Source organism: Perognathus longimembris, chromosome 6 (assembly GCF_023159225.1).
Source record: "Perognathus longimembris pacificus isolate PPM17 chromosome 6, ASM2315922v1, whole genome shotgun sequence".
Taxonomy (NCBI): Eukaryota; Metazoa; Chordata; class Mammalia; order Rodentia; family Heteromyidae; genus Perognathus; species Perognathus longimembris.
This window is the reverse complement of record NC_063166.1, coordinates 17,885,705-17,901,953: the sequence shown is the minus strand read 5'-3', so window position 1 is coordinate 17,901,953 and position 16,249 is coordinate 17,885,705. Positions and strand designations below refer to the sequence as shown.

General features: G+C 38.0%; 1 protein-coding gene and 1 long non-coding RNA gene across 2 annotated transcripts; both read left to right on the top strand.

The window, feature by feature from the left end:
- Positions 1-522: 522 nt before the first annotated feature.
- LOC125352384 (probable small intestine urate exporter) lies at positions 523-11,445 on the top strand. Its single transcript, XM_048347474.1, is given in 11 exon segments — positions 523-727; positions 1,293-1,526; positions 1,609-1,696; positions 2,145-2,174; positions 2,177-2,230; positions 4,513-4,631; positions 4,754-4,915; positions 8,882-9,014; positions 9,085-9,232; positions 9,919-10,009; positions 11,416-11,445. Coding segments are annotated over 11 exon segments (1,227 nt in total). The 5' UTR covers positions 523-589.
- Positions 11,446-11,691: 246 nt separating this feature from the next.
- On the top strand, positions 11,692-12,610 carry LOC125352953. The gene is made up of 2 exons (XR_007211218.1): positions 11,692-11,721; positions 12,365-12,610. It is a non-coding gene; the product is annotated as an uncharacterized LOC125352953 (long non-coding RNA).
- Positions 12,611-16,249: the final 3,639 nt, after the last annotated feature.

Below are 16,249 nucleotides of genomic sequence, written 5' to 3'. Positions count from 1 at the left end.
GATATAAGTTGATTATGGAAAAGTGAATTTGATGTGCTTTTTTAATAACATCTGTTAAATGTCTACTGGTCTTTTATTTTGATTTAATTTTACTTTATAGATGATATACAGAGAGGTGACAATTACATAAATAAAGTAATGAAGACTTTTCTCGTTGAACACTGTTACCCCCTTCCTTGTTTTCTCCCACTGTCCCTCACCCTGATTCCCCTTGCCCAAAGCTGTAAAGCTACTTTCCAACATAGTACCTTGTGAGGATCCTGTTGCATTGGTTCACCCTTTGTCCTTTGACTCAACATTTTCTTACCCTTTTCCCTTCCCCAAACTGAATAAACATGTTAGTATAAATCTAGGATAGTCATAAAACAGGATCATAATAGTTGAATAGCTACGTGCAAATAACCATATGAAATGATGCTAATTGAAATGAACTCCAGGATAAGGAAAGAAGGGGGTTTTTGATTTTTGGTTTGCTTTTGTTATTTTAAATGTTGAATGATGTCACATTCTCTTCCTAGGTCTTTGCTCAACCCGGCATGGGCTGGCCTTCATCTTGCAACTCTGCAATTTTTCAATTATTACACAACAAATGAGCTTGAGTATTGCTATCACTGCTATGGTAAACAATACAGCCACCAGCAGCCAGCCCAATGCCTCCATAGAAAGACCCCCCACAGACTACTACCAGGACTACTGGAATGAAACACTAAAGGAATTTATGGCAGTGGTAAGTTGGAGACCAGAGTCTGATTCAAGTGGCTTGATGTAAAGGACTATGTTTTGAAAAAATTCAATGCTCTTATCTAGCAAATGCTTACTGAGTGTACACGATGTACACAAGTGTGTCTAAGGAGATTTCATTTCTGCTTAGTGTCTGTGAGTTTAACCACAGACTAAATTAAAATAAATAAAGAAATAGAGCTTACCATTTAGTAGAAATAAATTCTTTCCACATAATGGTGACATTGCCATAAAACAAGTTTCACAGATGATGTCTATTCTCTCTTCTTATAGATATGTTTGTTTAGCTTGTTTATACTGTTTCCTTTCTTATGAGTTTTTTTCCTCCTCAAACTCTCATATGTTAATTGATCAGTTATTTGTATTGGGATGTCCGGAGTGTCTTGAGCATATATTGATGTCAATTTATTTCTATAATGAAATGAATAGATTGGAGGAATTGGAGAATGTTTTAAAAGAAACAGAACTGCTGGTTTTTGTTTTTCTTCTCAAGTCTTTACAATAAAGGCCACCATCTAACCAAAGACAGCAAGGTTCTCTTCGTCTTCTAGGCCCCTACATATGACTGGAGTCCAGAAACCCAGGGGATCATCCTGAGCTCTTTCAGTTATGGCTCTTTTTTGGCTCCAATCCCTACTGGCTATGTGGCTGGAATATTTGGAGCCAAGTATGTTGTTGGTGCTGGCTTGCTCATTTCCTCAGTTCTGACGCTCTTCCTTCCACTGGGGGCTGATGCTGGAGTGGCTCCATTTATTGTTCTTCGGGTCATCCAAGGCATAGCCCAGGTACTAACATGTTTCCCTAGCTAAAATGGAATATGGCTTCCAGAATGATCTCGTGTATCTAAGATGGAAAACTTTCCCCTAGGTTATGGTATCAACAGGTCAGTTTTCAATTTGGGTCAAATGGGCTCCGCCAACGGAAATAAGTCAACTCACCACCATTGCTGGATCAGGTAATTTATATCCCAATCTCCCCTTACATAAACTGTCCACATGTACTCACCAGTGATCTATCAAGAGAATTAAGATATTATGTTGTAATTACTCTGGCTTCACAGTCCTTGATGTAAGCACTACCTTATTCTATCTTTCTTGATTAGAAATGAATATTGGCCACAAAACAAACATTCTTGTGTTTTGTACATATTCATCTTTTTTAGTCCCACAGAATCCTAATAAATCAACTAAAGAATGAAGACACAGTAGAAGGAATTTAAAACATACGTAGACTAACAATTATCTGTGATTAAGATACTACTGAGTAAAGGAACAGAATTTGCACCTGGGTAATTGTCCTTGGAGCTCAGACATTCAAGCACCGTGCAATCCATCTTTGTAGAGAGCAAACAGAACATGAAGGCTGGCCCTCTAACCCAGAATCTCTTTGTATCTTTTCTTCAGGAATTTTATTGGGGAACTCCATCGTTCTCATTCTGGTGGTTTCCTCTGCCAGGCCATAGGATGGCCTTATGTCTTCTATATCTTTGGTGAGCTTTCCCATTTTCAGGATTTGATTTTATGACAAAGAATGCTAGTCGTAATTTCTGTAGCAACTTATCTATGGTTAAGCAAATCCTAATAAATATAGATGCCATGATTCTTGCTAGCTTACAAAAGAGCATTTAAGTCTTATTAGCCATGTATTTGGCTATAATAATCACATGACTTTAAAGACTTTATAATATTCCTTATGGCTTCATAATAATTTGAAAATATCTTTTAAAGACCATATTTTTGTGAGATTATTTAATAAACTGTTTAAACAAATAAAAATATAAATCTCTTAAAAATTTCTCTTATTATAAAAACCTACAACAACAAATTATATAAATTTGACTAAATATTGAATAAAATACAGCTTGAACAGGAGAGTTATCCAGTTGCTCTCCAGGATGAGGCAGATCATGAGTGTCTTTGGGGACTACAAAATACACAGAGAGATACTCCAGAGTTTCCACAGAGGCATTAAAGTTTTCCAAAAGCAATACTATACTATTCACACTGTTTACTTGCACTGAGTTCAGGTTGGAATCTACCTAGCCACTGCTTTTGTATTTGTTTGATTATTAAAAAGTTCTCTGAAATTACATTTGAAAATTACCTGCATCCTTAAGGCCTTAAATGTGTGCATTAGAGGAAAATCCTCTTCGATAAAGGGCTTCTGTAACTACAGCTAAATATACTCATCAGAAAGTAATGTGAAGATTGAGTACTATAACATTTTAAAGTTATTCAAAAGAATAAAATTGTGATTTCATGCTGTTCATTTTGAGAAATTCAGTAGCATATAAAGCATATGGTTTCACTGTTTAATCAGTATTAACATCCTCCAACACCAATGTTCACCAAAGATGATTTTTATATCTATCTTTCTTTCTTCGTTTTTTTTTGTTTGTTTGTTTTTGTCTTTTTTTTAGTTTGGTGTCAGCCCTGCTACTTGAAGTCTCAGGGCCTTGAGCATTTTTGCTCAAGGATAGGTCCTATCATTTGTGCTCTACTTCTGACTCTTGGAGATAAAAATCTTTTGACCTTTCGTACCCAGGCTAGCTTTGATCTGTGATCTTCAGATCTCAGCTTCCTGAGTAGCTAAGATGACAGGCATGAGCCACCAGCTGACGGCATACATCCCCCCATTTTGTTTTTCAAATTTTTATTATCAAACTGATGTACAGAGAGGTTACAGTTTCATACGTTAGGCATTGGATACATTTCTAGGATGACAGGCATGAGCCACCAGCTGACAGCATACATTCCCCCATTTTTTTCAATTCCATGTTTGAAAACTTGTAATTTTTCATTGTGTATTCTCAAAATTCATTCAGTGAAATATCTGTTGTTGGATGATTGTGGCAAAAAACATGTAAATGACAGTTAGTCAATAAAAAGAACTCTTAAGGTTTTCTTAAGATTCCCAAATGGGAAATTCCCAAATGGTGAATTTTAAGATAAGCTACATTATCATTCCACAGTGGTATTGTTGATTTCCACAACTCTGTCATAATGTTAAGGTTTCATTGCTAAGGACTAATTCCATATCTAAAACTTGTCATGGTAATCCAACAAGGTGTAATATCAGGTGGTTTACTGGCCTTGAGTGAAAAAACAACAACAGGTGACAGTGTGATACCCTGAGTTCCACCCCAGTTCTGGCCCAAACTGGGGCAAGTATGGAGTATAGTCACACCATGATTCATGAAGAAGGAAAGATCTAAATAAATAAATGAATTTTGGGCTATTAACTCATGTGCTATGACAAGGTAAGAGGAAAGCATGGAAATGTTTAAAGAAGAACTTCATTTGGCTAGTAAGAGGAAGATGAATCTACACTTGAACAGTGAGGATAGTTTCAAGTACCAGAGGCAACCACAGGAATAATTTGTACCAGTGTGCTGTAGTTTCAACATGATACTACTTAAAATCTCCCAAATCTCAGTGTTAAAAAATAGACACTATCAATTCCACAGTTCTGTGGGACAGCTGGGTGGCTCTGCTCTCTGTTTCTCATCTGCCTGGAGCAATGAAACAGCTGGACCATAGTGGTTCTATGAAGACTTCCCAGAAGACATGTGAAGAAAGACAGTGGCCCTTCATGGCTAGGCAGGGAACTGCCCCCACGCCATTGAGAAAAGCAAGTAACTTGGCCACGAAACAAATCAAATGATGGGGGACTGTACACTTAGGATAGTACTATGTGAGAGATGTACAAGCAGACAGAGGCAGACTATGTCTGCCATAGGAATGTTCTGCTAACCAGACCTTCTTTTCTTAGGTGGCATTGGCTGTGCTTGTTGCCTTCTTTGGTTTTCTCTCGTTTATAATGAGCCCAGGAATCATCCCTTTATCAGCTCTAGTGAGAAAAGCTACATCTTGCGTGCAGTGGCTCAACAGGTACATTGAGGAATTCCTCTGCAACTTCTCATGCTTGCCTAGGCATCCTGGAGGTAAGAAGTATCGCAGAACTGAGATGATGTTTTCTGATGGAGGGCATATTAACATGTGTTTTCTTCTAGGATCACTTGCCAGACTGGTCTCTGCCCATCAAAGATATGGTCAAATCCCTACCGCTTTGGGCCATTGTAGTCTCCTATTTCTGTCTATTCTGGCAGTTTTCTACTATGATGGCATACACACCTACATATTACAACTCTGTATTTCAAGTCAATGTCAGAGATGTAAGTATAGAGAAAGCATATTCTGCCCCTCTGTTTAAATGCTTCATTATATAATCTGGGTCTCCCATGGTCAAAAAAAAAATCAGGGAAATAGGCCAAGCTGAGGAGGGTGTTGGTGTCACACCTGTGATCCTAGCTCCTTGGGAGGCAGAGATCTGAGGATAGTGGTTTGAGGCCTTCCTGGGCAAGAAAAACTGTGAGACTCTTATCTCCAGCAAACAGCTAGAAGTGGTGTTGTGACTCAAATTGTAGAGCACCAGTTTGAGTTAACATAGGAAATGCAAGCTGAGAAGGGTGCTGGTGTCTCATGCCTATAATCCTAGTACCTTGTGAGTTTGAGAACTGATGATAGTGTTTTGAGGCCAGCCTGGGCAAGAAAGTCTGTGAGACTCTTATCTCCAAGAAAAAGGCAGAAGTGCAGTTGTGGCTCAAATAGTAGAGCACCAGGTTGATCTAAAAGAGCTAAGGAAAAAACTCCAGGCCCTGAGATCTAGCAACAGGTATGAAACAAATACAAGAGAAAGAAGGAAGAAAGGAATGAGGAAGTCAGGAAGAGAAGAAGAAAGAAAGAAAGAAAGAAAGAAAACAAAAGGAAGAGGTAACAAAGAAAGAATGCAAGCTGGTTAACTTGGGTTCTCGATCTCAATCTGATTTACCCTTATTCAAGCCCAGTTGCATAGCTCTAGGTGAGATAAACACAGAATGTCTTATTTTTATGGTGAAAATTTTATACTCAATCAGCATTTGTAAATAATACTCGTTTGATAATGTAAAAAATAAAGATCTAACAAAGTAAATTCTGCCTTGGGAGAAAACTATGATAGAGATGCATAAACAACCTATGCTGGGAATAAGAATAGTAATAAGATATGAAGTTCTGAGTAGAACTTATACAAAAATTCATGCATCATTGTTTAAAAGCATCCTCCTTAAGTATATATTTAGGAAGACAAATACACACAGGTGTGCAGCTGTCTGGATTATTACAAAATGATCAGATGACTAGTTGACTGCTAGGAGTCTTCAATGTCTGTTAGATGGGTCACAGAGGAAGGGGGAGAGGGAAGTGGGTGGTGGGAAGTTGGGAGAAAAATGAGGGAGGAGGTAACAAGTTTGATAAGAAATGTACTCACTACCTTACAAATGAAACTGTAACCCCTCTGTACATCACTTGGATAACAATCAAGTCAATTTTTAAAAAAGTCACAGAGCATCTGGGCACCAGTGGCTCAGGCTTGTAATTCTAGTTAGCTCAGAAGGCTGAAATCTGACAGTGAAAGTTCAAATCCAACCCAGGCAGAAAAGTCTGTGCAAAACTCTTATCTTTGATTAATGACCCAAGAGCCAGAAGTAAAGCTATCGCTCAACTGGTAGAACATTAGCCTTGCACAAAAAAGCACAGGGACAAGGCCTAGGCGCTGCATTCAAGCTCCAGGACTTGCAGACATTCAAGAAATGATGCACTATATCAGATGGTTGTTAGTGAAATGCCACTACATTGCTATTATAAGCTAAACCTAAATCCTTAGAGATCAATCATCTCCTGTTGAGGGCACTTAGGGTAAAATGTACTGAAGGACCAATGGAGAGTTGACTTTCTTAGCAGTGGTTATAGTGTGGGGAATAGGCCTGCAAGTAGGCTGGAGGACAGGAGAGCAGAAAGCCCAAAGAGGCAGAGGGTTGGAAGCAGACCAAGAAAAAGGAACCAAGGGATAAGAAGTGCAGGCAAAAGGATGCCTGCTGAGTGATTGACAGACTAAGCTTCACTGTGAGACTGGGTAAGGAAATGAGCTAAGGGGGAGAGTGGAGGATAATTCATGGAAAGACAAGTGAGAATAGATAGCAGGACTTCTGAGGCTGGGATACCTAGAATCCTAATCTTTTTGTAAGTCACATAAAACCTTGATAACCTTGGTTTTACTCATCCACAAAATGAGCCTCTTGAAGCAGAGAGCGCTAACTTCTTTTCATTACAGAAAGGATATATACAACAAGGACGATCTCTTTGGAATTTTCTTGAATAGAATTTTAAGTTAGAGATTGAATGATTGTAAGAATGATAAAACACTTTTAGAATTACATAAAATTTGACTTTATAAAAGTACATAAAGAATGAAAATTCTTCCTCCCTATTCTCAATTTTCTTGTGTGCTTTCTGTTGTTGTTATTGTTGTTTTTTTAAAATTTTGTTTTGCTTTGATTTTGTGTGGGTACTGGTGCTTGATGCTAGGCCTTAATATTATCCTTTGCGTCTTCTTCTGAAATCTGACACTTAACCATTTGAGTCTTACCTCTACTTATGGATTTTTGGTATCTTACTGAAGGTAAGAGTCTCATGAACTTTTCTGCCCTGGATGGTTTCAAGTGGTGATGCTCAGATTTCAGTCCCCTTAACAGGCAAAATTAATTACAGAAAGCCACCATAACAGGCTGAGAGTACTTTTTAAACTTCTTATATAGCCTTCTCTTGTTTCTTAATTATAGTGTAAGCATATATGAATGTGTCTTTTTATTTTACTAACTTTCTATAGAAAATATTGGAAGCTACATATGCAACCTATATTATTTATTAATGTATTCATTCATTCATTTTACCACTAAATAAGTTTTTGTTTTTGTTTGTTTTTTTTGGCCAGTCCTGGGCCTTGGACTCAGGGCCTGAGCACTGTCCCTGGCTTCTTCCTGCTCAAGGCTAGCAATCTGCTCCCTAAGCCACAGCGCCCCTTCTGGCCGTTTTCCATATATGTGGTGCTGGGGAATCGAACCAAGAGCTTCATGTGTAGGAGGCAAGCACTCTTGCCACTAGGCCATATTCCCAGCCCCACTAAATAAGTTTTGAAGATCCTTTTGTGTCAGTGAAAACCTTTCTGGACATAATTTGTTTTCTTTTCTTTTTTTTTGGTTGTGGTGCTTGAACTCACAGCCAGGCCCTGCCATTGAATCTCTTTGTCCTCACAACCAGCTGTCTTCCATTTGAGTCACAGTGCCACTTCCAGTTCTGAGTGGTTAATTGGAGACAAGAGACTCATGGGGACTTTTCTGCCCAGACTGGCTTCAAACCACAATCCTCAGATCTCAGCCCCCTGAGTATCTAGAATTACAAGAGGGAATCATAAACACCTCACCAATATTTGTTTCGTTATTCAACCTTTTTCTCAAAGCTGCAGAAGAAAATTTGTTTGTTTGTCATATGGTTTCACAACAGTTTCTGGGGAGTAAATAGTTACATTTGAAATTGGTGAGTTCATTTATTGTTAAATTGCACTTCATAGGAAACTAATAATATTTATTAGTACCAAGTACCCTTCTGTGGAGTTTTGGCAGTTTGATCCATGAAGATAGCATATCACTATTTGTTTTATTATGAGTGGGTAGGGTAATATGAAACATTTTCAGAGGCCTCTAATATTTCTCATATATAAATAGTATTTATCCTCTATTTTTCTATTATGCTATACTGTCTTTTAAATATGTATTTCTATATGAAAAACAGTATTCATATTTTTGTTTTTCTTTAGTTATTTTTCAGGTAGGAACTTGTGTTTTTGCCCAAGGCCATCTTCACATGCTGTACTTTCCACCTATGGCTTTCCATGTCTATGAACCTGGAATAAGATATCAGGGCAAGCACACATGGCATATTGTTTGATATGGGAAATTTGCTTGTTTCATGGTTTGGCCTTAAGCAAGATCCTTCCAATTTTTATTTCCTAAACAGCTCAGATTATGAGTGTACATAACCCATTGTGCCAGGCTTAAAAATTACTATCCAGCAATAACAACAACAAAAGTTATGTGCATATTTTCCCCCAAGCACAAAAATTGCCGGATTCATTTCAGTAACAGGGAATTTATAGGAAACCTGATCCATGTCAAAAGAAAACCCATAAGTATGGATGCTTCATTTGGGGATCAGTTTATGTCATAGATAGTATCATTAATCTTTTTCTTTTTTCTGATTTTCAGAATGGCATCTTCTCAGCCCTACCATCTATTTCGAGCTACTTCTGTATTATCCTTGGAGGTCTATTGGCAGATTTTCTTTCCTCCAGAAAAATCCTCAGACTTATTACCGTCAGGAAACTCTTCACTGCTATAGGTAAATATTTGAGCTGAATTTGTGGAGCTCTAGGAGCCTCTTACTTATCACTTTTGTTCTTCTGCCACAGGGGTTCTCTCTTCTGCTGTGGTCCTCTTGATTCTGCCTTGGACCAAATCCAGCTTCAGTACCACTCTGGCCCTCTTTGTATTGTGTCCTTCCTTCAGCAGCCTCTGTCATTCAGGAGCTATAATTAACCTCGTGGACATTGCTCCTCGGTAAGGATTCCTTTACCTTTCCTCACAATAGTTTAGTTCAAGTCCAGTGGCCCTAAACTGCTCTACAACATGGGTAAACAGTGGTCTCTACAACAGTCCAAATAGTTCCTGGCAATTACCCTGAGCTGGTCAATCATTGTGAACTTCCTGTCTCCAGATTCAAAACAAGAGTCCTCTGTGGCTGTGCTGACAGCTCAGGAGAGGAGACACAGCTCTCTCTTTAAATTATTACAATACAATATAGGCAAATAATAGAGATGATTGAGATTTTCACTTACAACTTCCTAAGTCCCAACCTAGTCTACAGGACATACTTCATCTTCAGACAATGGATACCAAGATAGGAGGAAAATTGTTTGCTTTTAAGGAAACACCATCTCATCCAATGAAGGGTGTTTTCCTGTAGAAAAAAGGATCAGAGTCATATTTAGGAATAAAGAAACCGCATAAACTAAGCACAAACCACTAATCTGCCTGTGTATCAACCATATTGAGAAGTTCCTTCAGGTCACCCCCTTGGAAGGCTCAAGGTCTAGCACAGGATCATACAAATCAGTAGTACAGTTCATTCAGGCTTTCATAAAAGTGACCACAATTCCAAGCAGCCCCAGATATAAACAAAGCTTAAGAAGAAACAGAGATCAACCCCTTTGTTTACATGGGACTGTTTTCTCTCTTCTCATCAGGTATGCTGGCTTTCTCAGGGGACTATTGCAAAACTTTAGTTATATGTCTGGAGCCATCGCTCCTACTGCTGCTGGATTTTTCATTAATCAGGTGAGGATAAAAGTTCTGATGAATATTTACCAGAAAAACTAATGCATGTGTCTGGTTGGTTCTTCTAGTCTGGCAGAATAGAAATAAAACCAGGGGCAGGAAGTGCAGTTATAGAAAGCCAACACAGAATTTAGCATAGGGATATTAAGGCCACTCAGAAGAGTGATCAGAGGGCCTGGAAACCAATTGTCTGCTGTATGGTCAGAGACTAGCTGTTTTCTGTTGTCTTCCCCATACCTTTCCTCCTTTCTTTAGGAAATTTGCCAGATTGTCATTTGTTTGTTTATAACAGTCAAGACCCTCCCAACCACAGGAGATCTGCCTGAGTTTTGGCAAAATCCAAGGGCAGTGGCTTTCAGATGGCAGAGGAGGGCCAGCCTGAATTGCTTAGCTAGTCATTACCTTCAACACCTATATAAGGTAGCAGTGGATGTCACTCTCAGTGTATTTTTGTTTCTTTCTCAAACCTCATGAGGGTTCAAGAACCCTCAGCTTGCCTTCATTTCCAGATCAGCTTATGCAGACAAATTGCCACATGCATGGGAAGTAGTAAAGGAGAAAATTCATTTGAATTTATGAAAAACAAATTTCCAGAAATATTTGTGACTTGCTCTATAGTATAGAGTGGTCTGCTATCTTGGCTGCTTGTGATTGAGAGATTTTTCAACATGTAAGATTTTCAACATTGAAAAGTCATAACTCAAGTATGATGGTACATGCATACCATCCTTAAACTCAGGAAATGAAGACAGGAGGGTCATGAATTCAATTCCATCCTCAGCTACATAATGAGACCCATTCTTAAAAAAAAAATTACAAGGTTAAAAACATTGAGGGCTAGGAATATAGCTTTGTAGAAAAACAATTGTCTGTACAAGGCTCTGTGTTCAATACCAAGCAAATCAAAACAACAAAAACCTCAGCAGTGCCAGGGAAAACATGATGAGCTGATCACTCCACATAGAAATCCAACAGGTGTTGACAGATGAACTGGAAGAAGCCGAGTGAATGACTGAATGAGGCTCAAGTGATCCACACATAATTTCTCATGAATGATCATACAGAAATATCAGACAATTGTAGTTTGCATAGTCTTTTATATCTGTGCAGCTTTCCATCCTGGAAGATGCCCCTACAATAGCCAAAATAAGCCTTATGTAATTTTGTAGGCCTTTTTTTCCAAATCTTGAGAGAATTGAGGACGATGAATTTTAAATTTGAGTTTGTAGCTCATCTGAATTTCATGTTGAGACTTAGGCTCAGACATGAATTAATTATTTAATTAAAGACCACCAAATAAAGATAAATTTGACAAGCTGAGGATTGCCTGAGTATTATTGATATAAACCTTACATGAAGAAAGACACTGATGACATGTACTTTAATGTCTTTTTTTAACTTTCCAGTGGTTTTGCACCAAGAACTTAGGAAAATGAATGAGAATAACAAGACAAAGCTTTTGTAAAAATAAAAATCAAGTCTATTCTGTGAGTGTTTTGTGTGTGTGTGTGTGTGTGTGTGTGTGTGTGTGTGTGTGTGTGTATACTCAGGCTAGAAATCAGGGCCTGGGCACTGTCACTTGGCTTTTTTGCTTAAGGCTGGCATTCATCCACAGCTCCATAGCTGGTATTTTAGTAATCAACTGGAGATAAAGATGTCATAAACTTTCTATCTAAACTCTTTTTCTGCCTCCTGAATACCTAGGATTACAGGTGTGAGCCATAAGTATCCTGTACTCTTCTTGTTTTGGGAGCTTCAATTTCCTTCTAGCCACTGACTAACACAGTAAGGAAATCTTCGCTTAAGCGGAAATCTCTAACCTCCTTTTTCTTGCCACATGATTCATATATCCAGACATTAAAAAGTATTGAGTTCATATTTATTGAATAAGTATTTATTCAATACATAATGAATGTTAACAAGTGTCATGCTTTCTTTAGGCAAATAAAAATTTTTCTCCTTGTGATACTAGTATATAGGAAAGAAAATGGCGAAAACTGATGTAAAATTCACGATATATTCAATGGATGTGAGTTCAAAGCAAGTAGGGCATACTAAGGGAGTAAAATTTTAATTTAATTGGGTTGACACAAGGGACTCCCAGAAAAGCTAACATTTACGAAAAGACTAGAAGAAAGTGAGCCAATGCTGCCCCACATGAGGAGGATTCCAACAGAGTGAACTACCAGTGCACTGGCCTTAAGATAGAAACAAATCTGCATATTCTAGAAGGCTCATCAGCCTAGGTTGAACTGGAGTTGGGAACAGCAGGACATGGAAACACACAAAGCCTCTGTGAAGCAGGTGGGACAAGAACTGGGTGATTCTACTAACTGGAAGTTTTTCTTCCTCCAGGATTCAGAGAGGGGTTGGAGAAATGTCTTCCTAGTTACAATTGCTGTTAATGTCTCAGGCCTGATCTTCTTCCTCATCTTCGGCCAAGCAGAAGTACAGCACTGGGCTAAAGAGCAGAGAATCACCCACTCTGAGCAGAGTGATGTGTGAAATCTGATGCTTCCTTCATTGCTTTGCCTCACACACTTTCCTCATTTGTACCTGTTTGAATGACTAGCCCTTTCATTGAAATTGGCTTTGTTTCCAGTATGATCTCATAGACCTTGGTTATGTAATATTGATGGCTTTACCCAGCCTGGAGACTTCCCAGAGATGGAGAAACCTGGTTGTTTCAATGAGCTTGTGAAAGCACAATTTTGTTAGAATGCTTCTGCATCCTCTATTCTTTTTCCTCATAAAAACTACAAAGGCTGGAGAACAATTTGTCACCAGAATAAGAAGGAGCTAGGAACACAAAAGTGACTGTTGCAAGTCACATGTAGAGTGCTATCCTTTGCCAAAGGCTCCAAAGATGAAGCCAGAGAGCTATTATCAGAAAAAGAGTAATCTCAGAAAAGCATATGATCTATTGTGACCCCAGAAGACTGAGCAAGTGAAATTTTTCTCATGTCAAATGAGAATTGTTAAAGGGTTATTCTAAGTGTGTCATAGGGAAAATATTAAACTTAAATTATGACAAGGAGGAAAGAATCATAAAGAATCAACTCACTATCACAACAGGAATGAAAGTTCCTCCAGCTAGTATAAGTGGGATAGTAGACTTCAACTAGTATAGACAATTATTTTTATTTCAGTGGATGCTGGCTTTGAATGTATCACATCTGCACCACTCAGACATTCTTTGAAGTTAACGCTTTCACAACTAACTTTATTTTGCCATCTTGACCCCAGCCCCACATCTGATTTGTGAAGTGATGCAGATTCCTTGTATCTTAGTGAATGGACATTGTCCATTCTTTCTTATCCTTCCAGGACATTTATTCATGATGTCAGTCCAATCATAAGTGGTCTTTGATTCTCTGATTATTGGAAACTTGCTAACCACTTAGTCGGTCTCATTCATCATTCACTTATTATCCAAAAACGTGCATAAGATCCATACTGGCTTGACTTCATTCCAAATCTCCATGGCATGTCTGCACATATACATGGTATATCTGCTTTCAGCACAAAGATCATGAAAGAGAACAAAGGCATTCAAGCAGTAAACAAAAACTAATAAACACATTAAGTTTTATGGAAGCACGGTAGACATCAAAATTAGCTTGAAAGAGTGTTCTATCTCAGGAGGGCAGTAACTGTATTCAAAGTATCACACAAATGATTTGTAATGACAGCTGTGAAAAATGAAAAAATGAAGGAGATACCACAGGAGAAGAATGACTGACATCTGGACACAGTACCTTATTCTAGTAATCCTAGCTACTCAAGAGTCTGAGATGGGGTGGCTGATAATTTGCAATCAGCAAGAGATTCCATCTCCCCAAATAATCAACATAAATTAGGACTGAAGGTATATTGTAGAGGACCAGTTAAGCAAGCAAGCTGATTGAGCTTGAGACCATGAGTTCAAAACCTGATACCACTTAAATAAAACAAGTGAATGATAAATGAAAAACCCAGAGAAGAACTGGGGATGAATTTCACTAGAATTATTTGCCTACTATGCAGATAAAAGCAGAAACAACATCTCAGAATAGCAGGAATGGAGAATGGACAATGTAAACCAAGCAATTTCTGTACTTAAAACATAAATAAATGTGTAGTAATTTGAATGAAGGAGAGAGCACATCAAGGTTTCAACTGAGCCAAGGTCTGAAGGCAAACAGCAAAGACTTAATGTCAAGAGAGAACAATTATTCTGCCCAGTGTGTAGGAAGTATCCATTCAGAAGGCTGATCTGAGGACTATGATTCTAAGGGCAGAAGGGCAGAAATAACCAAGAGACTCTTATGTCTAATTTAATGAAAAGCTAGAAAACAGGAGTGAGTCAAGTAGTAGAGTGTCAGGAGTGAGTGCAAAGCCCATGTGAGAGGGAAGTTCTTAGTACAAGCCCTGGTAAATGACAGGAGGGAGAAAATGAGGGAGACAAGGAAGGAAGGGAAGAGAGGGAGAGAAGGAAGAGGGAGAAGGAGGGAAGAAGGAAGGGAAAGGAAGGAAGGAAGTAAATAAGGAAGGAAGGAGGGAAGGAAGGAAGGAATGGAAGGGATGGAAGGAAAACATGTGCTTGTGCACATACAACTTGAGGTTGACATATCAATATAAAAAGTGAAGTAAAAAATAAAAATTATAAAATAGAAAAAGGGAATCAATTTACATAATGAAAATAAGTTTGCAATTAAGATATACTTATCAAAATCTTTGTAAAATAACATTAAAATATAAAAAAGTAATTGCTTAGGCCTACAAAAAGGAAGTGAATAGAAAAAAGTATGAAAAATATCTAGCATAACTTTCAGTACTTAATAGGTCAGATTCTGTACATTAAAACAAGAATGAAGTATTTACCTGCCTAGCTGAGATCAGTTCTATACCTTCAAGGTTACAGATGTCTAGGGTTTATAGATGCCCTGCCACCTGCTTCCTCTCCCTGATAGATGGTTCTGGAGTAGCTGTGCTCCTGTTTTCACTGTCTCTCTTCTGAATTCTGAATTTACCAACTTCACAAGTTTGGAAATCATCATATTTTCAAATTATGTTCTACGCACATTCATGTAAGAAATTTTTGCAATAAAATATTCAGATAAGAGTCTACATTGTAGTTTCTTTGCTTTAAAAGAAGTCGTGACTAGATGCTAGAACAGATTCTGCTTGATTTTCTTGGCAAGACAATTATTTTGTGTTCCTTCATCAGAAGTTACACCATGTTTTTGTGCCTCTGTTTGTGACTTTAGAAGCAATTGTTATCTGAGACTTGGGTCTTTCATTTGGTGGAGATTGCAAAAGAGTGCTAATTCACATCTATTCATTCTGATTTTTGTATCAGATGAAATAATGTAAAAATAAAATAACAATGTCAACATAAGTTTCACCCTTATTATTTCTTACAACTAATAACATTTAAATCATAAGGGCACAATACTGGATTCTGGTTGAGCACACTGAAGCAGGTTCTTTGTCTCCATCATTTATTTGTAATTCATTTTAGGGTCACTTTGTGTAGTATCTCATGTCTTAAACCATTATCAAATTTTTCAGATCTTATATTAATTAATCTCTTGATAGCACCTGGCAGAGGTATTTGCCCTACCTTTTTTTTTAATTGTCAAACTGATATACAGAACGGTTACAGTTTCATGCTTTAGGCATTGGATACATTTCTTGTACTGTTTGTTACCTCCTCCCTCATTCCCCGCTCCCATCTCCCCCTTTCCATTTCCCCCCATGTGTTGTTCAGTACATTTACACTAAACAGTTTTGCAAGTATTGCTTTTGTAATCGTTTGTCTTTTTTACCCCGTGTCTCTCGATTTTGGTATTCCCTTTCAGTTTCCTAGTTCTAATACCTGTATACACGATTTCCAATGCACTCAGATAGGATACAGAGATAGTGAAGGTACGACCACGGGAAGGGGATTCAAGAGGATCATCAATAATAGAAGCTACGTTTTCACATCGCATGTTGAAAGTAATTACAACAGTGATATAACAGTTGTTTCCATAACATGGAGTTCATTTCACTTAGCATCATCTTTTGTGTTAGTAAGGGTATAGCTATTGGGCTCTTGTGATCCTCTGCTGTGTCTATGGTCTCCCTCATAGGGAATAATTAGCACAGGTTTAGGCTAGTCACAGCAGAGGATCACAAGTGCTCTACCTTTTTTTACTTCTCCTCAAGATATCATATTAACTAACTCTTATTCTATTTTATTTTAAGGCCCTTCCA